Below are 17,359 nucleotides of genomic sequence, written 5' to 3' on the forward strand. Positions count from 1 at the left end.
GCCCGTCTCCTTTGCATTGAAAAGATGCAGATTCAATGATGGCTAAACTGTATATCTAATGGGTTATTTTGTACTTTATATAACAATATACATTGAAAGCCAATTTACCACTGTGCAGCTCAGTGAGGAGAGCATGGGGATCGAAGAGCAGGAGACGTTAGGGTGCGGCTAGTCAGAGCTGATAGCTGAGGTGTATGTGTGACGGATGGGTTGTGGTAGCGGGATTGCCAGTACACTCTTACACGCTCTCCCTCCAACTCATAGAAAACTTGTGAAGATGGCAACTTTTGTTAGTGTCCAGTGACGGTATCCCATTCCTATAAAAAGCAAAATAGTCAGTCAGTAGATTTCACTATCTCCTTAAATCTTTCATTAAAAACTTTATAAAGGGGAAATAATTTTAATATTTTTATAAAATAGTTTTTTTCTTTTGGGTTATTTGCAAAAGTTGCAAACAGACAAAAATACCTAAGCCCATATTTATAAAGCGATGGTATGCCATAAAACAAAATTCTGTCGCCGGACAGCACGCAAACAGCCAATCCACTTAGTATTATGGAATGTTGATTATCATAGTAACTAGGAGATAAAAACAAGTTTAATCAATCTGGCACCTCGGAGGTTGACTTGCAAATTGTCTTTAAATACAAGAATTGTTTTATTGCTAGTCACACCACTGACCAGGCCTATTTTTATGTCTTTTAGAAGACTAAAAGTATCTGGAGTCAACACCTGAGTTTGTAAGTGGGGGGGGATTGAAATATGGCGGTAGCAATTATTCCCTGACAGAGGGGAATAAACTATAAAATCTCTTAAATGTACCTTGAAAGGCATTCTTGTGGGAACCGTGGAATATGAGGGTGTGTGGCCAAGATGACAACTATGGGTAAATGTACTAAATGGGAAATATCCTGGGCCTGACGGCGATTACCAAAAATAACAAATAGATATTTGTAACTGTTGCAATGAGACATGTCAAATTATGCCAAACACTTCATGATTAGCAGGTGCACTGGAACGGGTACCCCCGCTACAGCCGGTAAGTATATAAAATCAGCGGTGCTCCTCCTAGGTGTGGTAGTAAGTAGGACAAAACGAGAAAAAGAGACCCAGTGCGGGCACTCATCTGATAAGTAATGGTGGTTCCATTAAAAATAATGTTTTTTAATGTCGTCAAAGATGATAAAATATTGGATATGAAAACAACTCTGATGCGGCTGTGATCCTAGTAAGAGTCTTGTGGATGGACTCTGGATCCAGTGCAAATAGTCGCCCCATAGGAGCGCTCAGAGAGACCGTACGGTCTATTATTAGAGCCTCGAGTAAAAAGCAGGTTTCTGCAACAATGTAGCAGCGATTTAACAAGTCTGTGTGCTCTCAGTAGAGATGCTGCTAGTGCATGAGCAAAATGGCTTTGACTTGATACCACCTACAACTGAGCGAGCCTTCTGGTCACTATATACACACACGTACTTTGCTACAATAGGGGATACTTGGAGGCGGATTTTGTTTATACCAAGATCGAGCATCGATCAGATCTTGGATCTTCCTCCTACCCATACTATTATTATTTGTTCTTGTATAGCGCTGCTAGTTTTATGTAGCGCTTTACAAAAACATTTTTTTGCAGACACAGTCGCTGCCCCATAGAGCTTACAATCTAATGTTTTTGGTGCCTGAGGCACAGGGAGATAGTGACTTGCCCAAGGTCACAAGGAGCCGAGAATGGGAATTGAACCAGGTTCCCCTGCCTCAAACTCAGTGCCAGTCAGTGTCTTTACTCACTGAGCCGCTCCTTCTCCATACCTACCTTTTACTCCAACTCAATATTTCGCTGTGACCAGTACAATGAACACCTCTGGCAGTTCATACTATGAACTCATTTGGGGAAATTATGGCTTTTAAAACATACTCTCGGTGTATTAGTTTTAGTTAATACAATTATATTCTGAGATCCTCAAACACCTTCACTACGCTGGGTTATCTTGGGAATCAACAGCTTGCTTACTCAAGCTCAGGAATTGAGAGGTTACCGCGCCGTCACCATTCTTCCATTTCCCCACGATTACCACCTGTGAACCTCGCTGTCGGTTCACCCTGGAACTCATCCGGGGTTCATATATTGTGTTTACTTAGCGGTCCTACCATCATTCAGCGTGTTTTATATACTATCTATAACATAGGACTTTATACTTTACCGTCTTCTCAAAAAGATACAAGACGCTAATATCTAACCAGGTATATGGCACTACCATTAGTCAGCAATTTTCTGAGGGGTATTAGACGTTGGCAAATTGTGGTTTCTTTAATATTATAACTAAGATTTTACAGAATATGTATGACTAAAAGTAGGTTTCTCTAGTCAATCCTGTATATTTACTATATATTCTTTGTAGTTATTGGAAACAGTGGTAATTTATTATTATTTGATCTCATCCTTGCCTAAGGCGTTAGCTGGTGACAGATATACTCGGGTCACCACATCTATTTGCATTGGATCCAAATCCATCCACAAGACACTTACTAGGATCACGGCTGCATCAGAGTTGTTTTTAATACCCAACATTTTATTATCTTTGTTGACATTAAGCATTATTTTTAACTTAACCACCATTACCTATCAGATGAGTGCCCGCACTGGGTATCTCTTTCTCATTTTTGTCCATGATTAGGAAGGGCAAAGAACAGATCTGTTTCTTATGCAAAAATAGAATTTGGGTTGTTATATTTCATATCCAGACACACACATTACGTACATAGACACAACAGTGAAGATGCCTTTTGTCCAAGTTTTATAGAAACAAAAAAAGCTGTGTGTGCTGTGCATGCGCATAGTAAGTGAAACTTCTTTGACTTTTGTCACAGAAATTGACTTATAACGCGCGTGCTCGGCACACGTGTCAGTCAGTGAGTATGTATATGTGTGTGTGTCAGTCAGTGTGTGCATGTGTGTCAGTCAGTGTGTGCATTTGTGTCAGTCAGTGTGTGTGTGCATTTGTGTCAGTCAGCGTGTGTGCGTGTGTCAGACAGTATGTGAGTGTGAGTCAGATAGCGTGTGTGCGTGTGTGCGTGTGTCAGACAGTATGTGAGTGTGAGTCAGATAGCGTGTGTGCGTGTGTCAGACGAGTATGTGAGTTTGAGTCAGATAGTGTGCGTGCGTGTCATTCAGCGTGTGCGTGCGTGTGTCAGTCAGTGTGTGAGTGTGAGTCAGCAAGTCAGTGTGAGTCAGTCAGTGTGAGTCTGTGTGTGTGTCAAGTCAGTGTATGTCTCTCTCCCTGTGTTGTGTGAATGTCTCTCTGTGCTGTGCCCCCCCCCCTCCTTTTCCCCCCCCTCCCACTTCCCCCGCGGAGCTGCGGACAGCTGTGTGTCCTGCTGCAGCCAGCCCCCCCGGCAACACAGTGGTCCCGTTACGCCCCCTCCTCCCGACTCTCACTACCCCCGGCAGAGCTGCGGACACGGCTGTGTGTCCTGCTGCAGCCAGCCCCCCCCTCACCCCCCCCCCCCCCCCCGGCGACACGGTGGTCCCACTACCCCCCTCCTCCCACTACCCCCCTCCTCCCACTACCCCGCTCCTCCCACTACCCCGCTCCTCCCACTACCCCGCTCCTCCCACTACCCCCCTCCTCCCACTACCCCGCTCCTCCCACTACCCCCGGCGGAGCAGGAAAGGGGGGGGGGGAGGAGGGTATCCCGGTCAGGCGGTCTCTGCTGTCCCAGCCGCACCGGCAGCTGCGGGTCGCTGTTTGTGGGTGACGGGGTGCAGTGCGGCATGGCAGCGTGCGTGTGGGGGGGGGGGGAATAGCGCCGCTGCCCACCGCTTCTGCGCATGTGTGGCGTCTGTCAGCGGCGCCATCACAACTGCGCATGCGCGGCATGGCAGCGGGCACAAGCAGCGGACGGGGACGGGGAACGGCAGCCGTTAGGAGCGGCGGCGATGTCAGCAAACAGGTGTGGGGGAGGGGGAGGGGTGCGGCGGCGATTAGGAGCGCCACATGTGACGGGACGTGTTAGCGGAGCGGGGTCCATTACGTGACGTCACTTCCGTTTCACATTTCGCCCCCCATCTATCCAGTTTTATCCCATCAGAGGTGCCACTAAAGAAGTTTCACTTCAACAAAGTTCTGAAGTATTGAGGAAAGGTTTAAAAGTTAGTCGTAAAAATGGCATCCAGAAGAGATTAATGAAATGGGATGGGTTGAAGACACATGTACTCCCCTCCCCCCCCCCACATGGCATTGGGTACTAATTGTGATTAGTTCCTCCCTCAGCATAGGTAGGACAGTAAACTCCTCTGCATGGACCTGGTATACAAGTCCTTCCCTTTCCCTGCAGAGGCAGTCTTTTCTGTGTCCTACAGCAGGGTTGTGCGGGATTTTTCAGGGGGTGCTTGGCGGCTGCAGAGGCCCTGCGCTCGTTCCCACGTCATTAAAAAGAAATGCCGGGGATCGTGTGATGTCTCTGCGACTACTTGCCGTGACTCAGATGGTTGGTGGGACTCGTCGCTGTGGTGGCGTGACGTCACATGCCGTGATGTCACATGACCCCGCGGCATCATTTGACACCGACCAAAGAGCTATGGGTGGTGCGAGCAGTGCAGGGAGCAGCTTCAAAAGTTTGCGCACCCCTGTCCTAAAGCATAGCAGTAGTAGTGTTATTTTGCTAAATTGGGAATCACCAGGACTGGTTTAGTGCAGTTCAATTTGCAGAAGCACATGTCTGGAACACATGTCTGGAACACATGTCTGGAACACATGTCTGGAACACATGTCTGGAACACATGTCTGGAGAACGTGTGGAGACCCTGTGACCGGACAGAACACTGCAGAAGCATCTGTGAATGCAGGCAGACTGGCATGCATGGCTTGGATTAGACACCATGGATTGCTGTGTAAGCAGGAAGTGGAGGTACCCAAACGCCTTAACGCGGCAATAGCGCTCTGATGTCAAAACTAATCAAATGGTGCCTGATCTTTCTGAAGCGTTTTTCAGAGGATTAAGGAGACTGCTGTTTCACACAGAATGATTATAAAAGCTGAAAAAGCAAAGGGTAGCTGCCCAAAACTAGGTGAGTCCCTAGATAGTCACTCTTTTGTATTACACTACTATCAATGGAGTGAAGATTTGTTTTCTATATCAGGGGTGCGCGGGCTGGGGCGGGAGATTTTTCTGGGGGGCGCGGGCGGTTACAGAGGCCCTGAGCTCTTCCCCAAGGCATCAAAATTTAAATTCCGGGGGATCGTCTCCATGACGCCGCGGGGTCATGCAGCATGACATCGCACGCACGTTACCATAGCATCGCGACATCACATGACCCTGCATGTCATTTGACGCCACACTGAACGAAGGGGGGTGGTGGTGGGTGGGCGAGCACCAGGGGACAAGAGGCATGGGGGCGCAGGAGCAAAAGTTTGTGCACCTCTGTTCTATATGCTCTATCTTTGATGCATTACCTCTGGGGTCAGTGAGAGTAAGGTTGCTAAGGAAGCCAGGATATGTGCCCCTTGCAATAAATATGTGCGTTAAAGATTTGCTTCATTAGAGGAGAAAATAAATGTCCCACTTTTTCAGTGATATATCAAATAATCCACAGTCCGGTTCTCTTCCCAATTTATTCAGAGACTAATAGTCACATCTTTTACAATTACATCAGATTTTTAGGCATACATATAGGTAATCGAGTGAAGAATCCACGGCTTGGTTGGTGTTAAATGATTCCGATACAGTTTGGTGCAAATGACTCTGAATTCCATATATTAAAGTTCAATCTTTTATACATTTATCTTAACCTGTTTTAACCTAACAATTACTTTGTTTTTCTCACTGTCAGCCAAATGTTCTTAGTCAATCATCAATGTTAGAAGATTTTTTCTTCATTTGGCAATATTTACTTTGTGACAGAACCAAGGGGGTTTAGTAAATCAAAGTAACTATAGAATTAATGGTGTTCCTAATCTTTAAGACCGATCTCTTTTATTGTTTTACGAAATAATTATTTCTAACTAACCTTTGCTGAGTTGAATGGTATAGGCTCATGAGTTTGGAATCAGATATTAACCATACCAAGTTTTATATGAAATGGAAATTTAATAAAACAAGATTAGATTCTTAAGTCACATAAGTCATTTTCTACACCTGCCAGTCTTAAGACTGATTTATGCCTTCTTATCTTTGCAAAGGCAGCTAATCATTTTTCAAATATAATTTCTAACTTAATACTATATTCCTTATTTTAACTAGTTATATGCTGAATATATATGTATATAGACAATATAGCTTAATTATTATTCAGCCTTGAAATCATCTTATCTTTTTATACTGCATGCAATAAACCTGGATATATGTGGCTTGCAATAAACCAGAATATGACAACTTCTAGTATGCCAGTGCTCCAAGCAAATAAATTAATGGGAGTGCTTTAGTCTTCGGCCAGCGACCCAATGACCAGATTTCTACTTTCCTGTATGTAGGATACGGTCTCACATTAAGTATAAATGGACCCTGAAGAGATTATCTTTGGGAGAAAACGAGACCCCATAATAGATAAGGTATCAGGGGGAAAGTGCCTCCCCCCCAGGAACGAAGAAAGCGAAAATGATTTATGCCTCAGCAATACAGGATGCCTTATGGAGAATCAAAATCCTACTGACCGGGAAGGCCCTTGGCACAGCAACAACATATCGAGAGGTACACAAAATAGTCTTTGTAGCCCCGATGGGTAAGATTTTTCAGGAGAGGTAAATTCTCATTAAACGATTCTGAAATCCAATTTCCTCAGAGAAGCAAGAGCCTTGAACATTTGTAATTCAAGAAATCAAGACAGAGGATTGGTTCATTTCAATGGATTAAAAGGATGCATTCCTGCACATACAAGTGCGCAAGAGCACCAAGCATTTTTGAGATTTGTGGTAAACGGAAGGCATTAGTAATATACCGCATTCCGTTCGGCTTGGTGATCTCTCCCAGAATCTATCCTTATCTAGACGAGCTGCGGATAAATCTCAGCAAAGATATTCTGATACAGCATACGCAGAAAGTTATTGTGTTCCTGGAGTGGTACGGATGGATAATAAACTCGTCTCGATCGTTTCTGGGAGTCATATTCCAAATGGAACAAGAGCATAGGAGGTGTTACTAATCATTATTTGTCTAAAGACCACCTCCTGTGCCATAATACAAACTACTGATGGTCTTAAAGTCATGGGTTTTGGAACACATTCCGCCTTCAGTTTTGGCGGGCGATAGGGTTAAGGTGCTTTATCGTAGGGAGACCTACTGAATCTTCAAGATCAATAGCTTGTAACCAGTGGGTCTTAATGAAAATCTGGACACTAGTACTATTGACTAGTGTCTGTTTTTTCTATTTCAGATTTCTTTTTGTCCATTTTAATAATGTCCCCCCTTATTGAGTTTTTTTTTTAAATTGTATTCATAGTCATTTTAACAGTTTTAATTTGAGATTTAGTAAGATTTCAGATTCATAACAGACTATTAATATTTGATTTCAAGAAATATTATATTGTTTTAGTTTTTACATTTATTTAAATGGGATCTGGTATTTTGTACATTGTACCTTTTTAGATATGCTATATATGTGTATTTTTTTATCTTTGATTGTAATACTAGTTCATTCTACTTGTTTAATTTTATTGTTTATCTTCCATCTTCCCTTGTGAAAATAAAAATCAGCATTTGTGGAGTCCAATTATGCCTCATTAGGCTCTACCAATTAGGATTTGCGATTGGGTCTATAAATATTGATGGCTACCTGCTTAGGACACACCTCTGAAGTCAGCACATCAGTTGGCGAAACGCGTGGGGCTTGCGTTATCGCTGATCAGCTGTGAGAGGATCCCAGAGGCTGAAAGAAGCGTGCAGTTTCATTTCTATTGGCGGGGAAATTGAGAGCTGTATTGTGGGGAGATTTACCGTGAGATCTGGTTATATGCTTATGGACTAGTAGTGCTTACTAACATCGTTGGGCTTCTGTACCTTGCGGTTGGTGAATGAAGAGCAAGAATACACTGCTTTTTCCCGGATCAGCTCATTCTGGCCTCCTTGCTGTGCATCTGAGGGGCTTAGCTGAGGGTTTAATGTGTACACCTTACAGGATCATCTACCTCTGCGGTGAGATTGTTCCTATACCCATTTCTCCTTGCAAGTGCTTTCTTTCACTGTCATAGGACTGGATATATACTGACACTTTTCTATCTATACTCAAGATTCAACTAGCATTGTGCTACATATTATCCATTAACCTCCACCAGCCTATTGCATTTTTAAAAGCCACAACTTCCAGTGATTCTTCACTTTAACATCAATTGTCCTCCTCCATTGTATTTTCTTTCCAGCAATTGTTCTGACATTTCATGTTTCCTTTATATGCTATTTTATACAATGTATTTTATTATATGTTCATTGCCTCCTATGACATTTTTGTCATTTCATTGTTATTGGGACCTTGCTTTCCTTGTTTATTATTAATCTTTTCCATATTAACATTGTGACGGTAAAGGGGTAACTAGGCCATCAATAAAGGTATTATGCCCGGCTGGTTATCTCTGAGCCCTGTTTCGTGTTTTAGATTGTCAGCGCTTCAACCTGTGTATTGTACGTGCAGTGAATGTAATTGTATAGCAATAAAGAATTTGTGTCTTTTGCCTTTACAGGAGTGCTAACCAGTGGAGATGCTCAGGCTGTGAGTTTCAGGGTTGACTTTGCGGTAAAAGTGTTGTCTGATTGTGTCGAGCTAGTCTGAGTCCGGATTTGCTGGCCTCCCCAAAAATGTATCTGGGAGCTGAGTCAGATTCCCGGATACATGTAGACAGAGACCTCCGGACAAAGTCCTCCCTGGAAAGCAGTTATGCGGCTCTCCGCCAGGATGCCCTGCTGCAGCACAGACCAGAGAGGTAAAAGGAGGCATTAGGATATGTGTATCCCGGGTGTAGTCAGGGGTCCTTGGTTTAGGTATATGCCTGAACTCCCGAACCTGGGATAAAGGTTTGGATTGTCTCCAACCATCCAAAAGGTTGCGAGAGTGAAATTATTTTTAAATCCAGCTTAGGTAAAGTTTCAGAGTTTCTTCTATTGTACCAAAGTGTTTTTGAAGCCACTTTTTAGTAAACATCTTATGGGAAGATCTAGGAGCTCTGAAAATGAACATGCATATCTTTTCAGTAGATCCTAGGAGACGTGGGACTTAGAAGAATTTTGTGATTTAAATTTTTTTTTTTTTTTTATTTACAAGGTTTATAAAGGTATATATGTTTTATGCATTGTATATGAGCTGGGGAATTTCCAAGTCCCTGGTGCCGAGAGACCAGATGGCCACCAGGCTTGGTGCCACTGTGTCTGGTCGGGCCTGGACTTGAAAGTCTCAGAGGTGCCAAGGTGTTGGGGCTGGCGGAGTTATACTTGAGTACCCACGTCTTGGCATGAATAAGGGCTATCATGTGACCATTTGCCCGTCCCCAGACTCTGAGGAGCCTGGTCCATTGGATGGGTTCAATATGCTAAGTGGCAGAGGTGCCAAGCTGGTGCATTCTCTTTGCAGAATTGAAATCTGTGCCTGACCAGCTTCAGGATACCGGCAAATTGCTTATAGGCTGGTAAAATATTCCCACATAATCTAACAAAAACACAGGATGGCGCACAAAACACTCCCAAACTGCTCTGTGTAACTGATTATATATATATATATATATATATATATATATATATATATATATATATATATATATATATATATATATATATTTAACGTTATACATTTATATGTGATGATAATATATTACAAAGTGTAATAAACTAATCACACCTTAAAGTGATAAGTGAAATATAAATAAGTGTGTACTATAATATTCACACACAAAAAACAGTGAAGGTATTGTGAATAAATAAAAGCAAAAACCGACTTCCCTCAACCCTCAGCACAGACTGTTCCAAAAGTCTTGACATGTGTATCTCTCCAATCCCAGGGGAGCGATGTTGGAAGCCAAAAAGATAAGAAAAAAATCTACATAGTGCAATAATGCTACATAGTGAAAATGACAAAAATGCCTACTCACAATAGAGCAGAAATATAGGAGCAGTAATCCACCCTGTGGTAGTATTGATCCTGGATGGTGTATGGTAGTAGATCAGAAGTCTCGGACAGAGAGGAACAAAACAATTGTGTAGGTCACATACAATATTTTATAAAACAAAAACAACTCACAAATGGAGGCTTACTATAAAGAGGTAGGTAATAGGCAGAGTAAGTGGTGGTAAACAGAAGTCGCGATCGCACCACTCCAGGACCCACGCCATCAGGCTCTTCCGCATCCGTCTGATCCTGTACGTCACTTCCGGTTGCGTGATCTTCACTCTCCGTGGACGTCAGGGATTCTCTCAGAACTGTCTTACTCTCTCACTCTCGCACAAACCCGCCGTAAGCCACGCTCTACGCGTTTCGCCGTTACTGATGAAGGCTTCCTCAGGAGTGGCTAGTTGCTACCAGAGGAGTGGTTAAATACCCATTATTCTATCCCTATTGGTTAACGGATAAAGGCACACCTGTGTCTAATGTTCGCTTACTAAGCGTCATTACACAATGTGTATAGCACTATACATGGCTGAAATATACCATAGACATGAATCATAGATACAAAAGCACAATAAGTATAGTATTATATACATAAATACATCAATAAACATAATAGCATACACATAAATACTATGTGTGACACAAATCAATTAAAAACATACAATAATATAAGTAAAAAGAATACACAATATAGTGTATTTAAATACAACATCTAAAAAGTATGTATAATAAAAACATATATTAAAAATTTCTATTGTTTTTATATAGTAAGTACAATAAGAACATAGGACCCATATGTCATGTTGCCCCCAAACAACATAACCATATGCCTACACATCCTCCACTACCATCCTATGCTAATAATATGGCGATTGAAGATGCGGCAAAGGCATGTAATGGAAGGACGAGGGAAAAGGATTATTAGTCATAATATATTAAAAAATATTACCATTAAAATTCATAAACGATACAGATCAGAAACAACGTGGAGAAGATACATCTCTATGGCTTTAAATAGCCATCCAATCCATTGCTGGTTCCCAAAGGACCGTGGCCAAGGCAAGATTTGGTGGCTATTTTTCTTTCGTTCAAGGGAGCAAAAACACCTCTAACAGCCCCAGTAACCATCTCGGGAAGCACGGGTCCACTGGACTAAATATAGGAAAGGTCATCTCTAAGAACCCCATCCTATAAAAACAAATAAATAAGAACAAACTGGTGAAGGGGGACTGCTGCTTAAAATAATGCTGATATATATGGTAGTGAGTGACACAGAAGTGAATTAATGTATCATCGCTAGTAATCTGCTTTAAGTAAACCTCGATTATTTCATTTCCCTCCCTGTTATAGCATGACATCTAGCATCTCTAAATAACTCCCATATATACAATGAGCAGAGGGAGGTCTTTTGTGATATAAGAATATGAAATGGTTCTGTATTCTCTGCGTTTAGATGGCACTTGCTATACGGTAGTCAATGCTTCGTGTACCGACTTGGATTTGCAAGTTTCAAAAGCAATTGGCACATGCGAGGCTGGGAGGTGAAAGGTCCCAGACCTGCAAAAGAGTCATTCTGTAGACTAACAAATGTGATGCAGAAATAGTTTTCTGTAAATTACTTCACTGTTCCAATATTTCCTTGTTGTGACATGCAAACGTGGGCGCACTTGCTCAACGAAATGTCGCTGATCTCTCCCTGAGAGAGAGAGAGGTGTGTGTGTGTTTGTGTGTGTGTGTGTGTGTTCCTCGCCTCCCAGCGTCAAACCCCTTCCTATCGTCTTAATATAGTGGTACAAATAGATACAAATAAAAAAAATAAAAGCTTTATGAATACATGTTTTTTATACTGTACCATTCACAGGTTTATTTAATTAAAATTGAATGGCAAGTTGTATAAAGCCTTATCCACACGATTTTAGCAAATGTATGCTGGAGGGATCACTTAGTTTGTCTTGTGTTCTATTTCTTACCATTTCCGTACTGAAAGCAAAGAGACAAACGCCGACATTGACCTCCTCCCTACTTTTTAATGAATGTAAACACAAGAATAATAAAATAACATTAGTGTCATTCGATTTTCCTGAGAAACCGGTTACAGGTACAGCCATAAGTCGGAGACTGTAGACGTACTGACCAAGCACCACATACAGTATATCAAGTGGCTGACCCTACCCACGAATATGGGACGTGACTTGGACGATTATGCTGTTGCTGTAGTACTTTATTGGACTGCTTGTTTAGCAAATATCTGTGTTTCACTTTAAGATCTGTGACAACAAAATAGCAGCAGTAAGCCTTGCTGTGTTGCATTGGGGTTATATTACCCTCCTAGATATAAAGTGCCTCATCTTTAATTAATATGAGAACTTCTTTACATCAGCTGAACTTGGTCAAATTGGTAATATTTAGATAAATATGGAAAGAAAAAATGCACAGATGCGCACCAGGGATTAGATAAATGTTATTTATTAATAAAAATACACATATAAAACTGAGAGGATCCAACCCCTCCTCAGCTATAAGAGTTAAACTGCCCAGATACAGTGACCATACATATGGACTCTGAAAAATCGAAACCCTAAACAGTAAAACACACACAGTACACTAAAAAATATATATTCAATGTAAAACAAAAAGGAAAAAAAACAAAGAAAATAGCGACAATCCAAGGTGATTCAAGTTAAAACCGCCAGAGAAGACTATCATACCGCTGACAGGGAGAAACGAACACTCACACTGGTGCAGAAGTGGGGGTCCACGGATAACCGCATAGGATCCGGATCGCGGCACCGCAGAAGTTGAAAAACGCCAATTGTGCCTCAGGCAGGCTCCCTCTCAGCAAACACGCGCAGGATGACCTGTCGTGACCTCTACGCGTTTCGCACCACGTGCTTCGTCAGGAGGTCACGTACAGCATCATCCGCGCGTATTTGTAGGCGGCAGGGAATCCGTTAGGACGGCCCATTTCAGACGCCAAGCCAAACACCCTTTACATACCAGCGATATACCAAAGTGATGTAACCTCTTTCCTATAGTGTGTCATATGTTGCGGCATTCACGGGCTACACGCTACAATTAATAAATAATTAATGAAAAGCCAGGAACATGATGCTTCACACGAACATAACCACATACTATAAAACCATCACATATAATACAAAACGTAAGAAAAGGAGAAAAGAAAACAGATACCATTTCATATTACTAGGAACTAATGTTCCATGCTAATGCCACATCATAAATTGATAATTAATTAGTGGCAAATGGTATAAATAGCTATATAAAATGATACCATAAAAAGAAAACATACAATTTTAATACAAATACCATAAAATATTAAAAAGAGAGAGACTCCTATAGAACCAAATAAAAATTGATCTAAACATTTATCATCTTAAAAATGGAGTTAATTCAATGAGTTCATTGAAACCAATAGGATGTCTAGTTTGCATTTCATAAATCCAATACTGTTCACGTTTTAATAAATGATTCTCTCTATTTCCCTGTCTAATATTCATTTGTATATGTTCAAGTCCCTTAAATGTAATACAGCCAGGGTCATTATTATGTATCTCTTTGAAGTGTTTTAATAGCGGAGTAAGCGGCATGCCTTTAGCCAAAATTTTTGGTATATTTTTTACATTTCTCAGATGTTCTAGCATACGCATCTTTAGTGGTCTTTTAGTTTTACCAATGTACTGTAAATTACAGTTACACTGCAAGACATAAACCACATGCGTTGTCTATCAATTAATGAAACTTATGGCATTGTAAATCCGCTTAGTGGCACAAGACGTGACTGTTTTTCCTTTACAGATATGTTTACACGCCGTGCACTTTCCGCATTTATATGTGCCCATAATGCCCAAGCGTTCTTTAATATCACCAGATACAGCAGTTTTTCTGATGATTTGGCTTGGGGCCAACATGTTTTTTAAATTTGGTGCACGTTTAAACACTATACCTGGTTGTGACTTTAACTGAGGGCGCAGAATAGGATCCATTTTGAGTATTCCCCAATGTTTTTTCAGGATTTTTCTGACACCATAATGCATATCACTGAATTGAGTTATAAAAGCAGGGAATTTGTTATTTTTACTCTTATCCCTCTTTTTGTTATTATATTTCATCAGAGATTTTCTTGGTATTTTCTCCAATTTCTTTATTGAGGAATCTATCAAGTCCTCGTTATATTTCTTTTCGAGAAATCTTTTTTTGAGGAACTGAGATTGTTCTCCAAATTCCTCAAGCTTAGAATCATTTCTCTTCAATCTCAGAAATTGGTTAAATGGAATATTTTGGACCCATTTTTTGTCATGACAGCTAAGAGGGTCAAGATAAGAGTTGACATTTGTAACTTTAAAATATGTTTTAGTCTGGATAGTATTGGATTCAATGTATATCTCCAAATCGAGGAAATATATACTAACTGTACTATTTTCACCACAAAATTTTAGGTTACATTCATTTATATTCAAACGATCGACAAACTCAAGATAAGACTCCTCAGTTCCTTCCCACACAATGATAATATCATCGATGTATCTCCTCCACAGCCTAAGCTGTGGAGGAGGACATCGAAATATCGTGAGAGACTCCCACAGTCCCATATACAGATTGGCGAACGATGGGGCAAATGTGGTTCCCATCGCCGTCCCCAGGATTTGTAAAAAGTAAAGGGAATCAAACATAAAAAAAAAAAACCTCAGAATAATGAAAAAGCTCACAAATTGAATAAAAATTCTAACAGACCAAGATATGAAAATAAGAAAGATCACTCTAAAAAAAGGCCTCACCATCAATATAAACATAGAGAGAGAAGCCATAGTGATAATTGGTCAATAGTGGGCAAAAATGGGAAGCCAAATGATATCAAACACAAATACAAACATCATAGGAGAGACCAATATGTCCCCAAGGAAGATAAACGTATTGAATTTGATATACCGGTTTCCAATAAATTCTCGAATCTTAGAGGCCATTGTAGTGAAAGTGAGACTAATGATGATAATAATGACTGTTTTTTTTCAGAAAACATCCAAAAACAAGCTCAAAAGACCGAGCTGGGATCTAGACAACCCTCCCTCAAACCCTCTGATAAAAGTGAACCGCAAAAGGGGATATTCAGACGAGGTAAGAGAGGAGGGAGAAAGTCCGCCCACGAAGAGGGGATCCCTGAGTCACTAACACTAACTACCAGTGGGATATTCAATTTATCCTCCCTCACCATAGATCAACATCTCTTTCAGGTGTTAAAGAAAGGTCTCACCTTTGCCCCTACAAGAGATGTGAATGAATTCGATTTGTATATAGACCTCCAGAAATACTTAAGAAAAATGACTTTACGGCGTCATTTCAGCAGTTCAAAGACTATATCAGATAATACCCAATTAAATGATCTGAAAGATACTAACATTGAACAGATGGCAATAATTGAGGATCTCGAAGCTCTCTTAAGAGAAAGTGACCCAGACTTTGTCAACTTTGGAAGTTACCTACACTCAGGATTTAAACCAAATTCTGTTTTTTTTCCATATACCTCTAGAGGACACAATATTGAATTATTTGGAAAATTGGTTGAAAGAGATTTTAAAGAAATGTGTAAGAAAACATCTTCCGGACAACACTCTAACCTTACTTGGGATGAACATAAAAGTATAAAAAACTTGAAATCTAACCCAGATATTGTTCTACGGTCAGCTGATAAAGGGGATGGAATAGTTCTCTTAGACAAAGAGGACTATTTCAAAGAGGCCCACCGCCTTTTAGGGGATCAAACTACATGTTACCCTAAAAAAGGACCCTACAAAGGAATATTTAGGTCTTATTAAAATGCACCTAATTGGGGCCCTTGAAATTGGGATCTTGTCCAAGTCAGAATATGAATATATGTATATTGAGACTCCCACGGTTCCCATTTTTTACTATATCCCCAAGATTCACAAGTCCCTCACTTCTCCACCTGGACGCCCAATTATTTCAGGGATTAATTCCCTCATTTCTAATTTATCCACATATATTGATTTTTATCTACAACCACTTGTCACATCACTTCCATCTCACCTTAAAGACACTACTATGGTTTTACAAGTTTTGGAAAATTTTGTTTGGAATGAGGGCTGCAGATTAGCCACTTTAGATGTGCAGCCCTTATACACTAGTATTCCCCACCAAAAAGGAATAGAGGCTATAAGGCATTTTTTGATGACACCACAAACACTACCCATCACACAGATTGAATTTATTCTCACATCAATTAATTTCATTTTGGGCCACAATTATTTTATGTTTGATTCCCTTTACTTTTTACAAATCCTGGGGACGGCGATGGGAACCACATTTGCCCCATCGTTTGCCAATCTGTATATGGGACTGTGGGAGTCTCTCACGATATTTCGATGTCCTCCTCCACAGCTTAGGCTGTGGAGGAGATACATCGATGATATTATCATTGTGTGGGAAGGAACTGAGGAGTCTTATCTTGAGTTTGTCGATCGGTTGAATATAAATGAATGTAACCTAAAATTTTGTGGTGAAAATAGTACAGTTTAGCCCCAAGCCAAATCATCAGAAAAACTGCTGTATCTGGTGATATTAAAGAACGCTTGGGCATTATGGGCACATATAAATGCGGAAAGTGCAAGGCGTGTAAACATATCTGTAAAGGAAAAACAGTCACGTCTTGTGCCACTAAGCGTATTTACAATGCCACAAGTTTCATTAATTGTCAGACAACACATGTGGTTTATGTCTTGCAGTGTAACTGTAATTTACAGTACATTGGTAAAACTAAAAGACCACTAAAGATGCGTATGCTAGAACATCTGAGAAATGTAAAAAATATACCAAAAATTTTGGCTAAAGGCATGCCGCTTACTCCGCTATTAAAACACTTCAAAGAGATACATAATAATGACCCTGGCTGTATTACATTTAAGGGACTTGAACATATACAAATGAATATTAGACAGGGAAATAGAGAGAATCATTTATTAAAACGTGAACAGTATTGGATTTATGAAATGCAAACTAGACATCCTATTGGTTTCAATGAACTCATTGAATTAACTCCATTTTTAAGATGATAAATGTTTAGATCAATTTTTATTTGGTACTATAGGAGTCTCTCTCTTTTTAATATTTTATGGTATTTGTATTAAAATTGTATGTTTTCTTTTTATGGTATCATTTTATATAGCTATTTATACCATTTGCCACGCACTAATTAATTATCAATTTATGATGTGGCATTAGCATGGAACATTGGTTCCTAGTAAT

At 40.5% G+C, this 17,359-nt stretch overlaps 1 protein-coding gene across 7 annotated transcripts in view; it reads left to right on the top strand.

The window, feature by feature from the left end:
* ASPH (aspartate beta-hydroxylase) overlaps window positions 1-17,359 on the top strand; it is a 232,228-nt gene that overhangs the window by 28,934 nt on the left and 185,935 nt on the right. For 6 of the 7 annotated variants that reach the window (XM_075584049.1, XM_075584047.1, XM_075584043.1 and 3 more), the window contains exon 2: window positions 15,113-15,214. The exons of the other annotated variant lie outside the window; for it this stretch is intronic. In XM_075584049.1, coding sequence (XP_075440164.1) covers window positions 15,113-15,214 — 102 coding nt within the window. The remainder of the gene's footprint in view (window positions 1-15,112; window positions 15,215-17,359) is intronic. 7 annotated transcript variants of the gene reach the window in all.

The sequence above is a fragment of the Ascaphus truei genome, chromosome 2 (genome assembly GCF_040206685.1).
Source record: "Ascaphus truei isolate aAscTru1 chromosome 2, aAscTru1.hap1, whole genome shotgun sequence".
NCBI classification, from domain to species: Eukaryota; Metazoa; Chordata; class Amphibia; order Anura; family Ascaphidae; genus Ascaphus; species Ascaphus truei.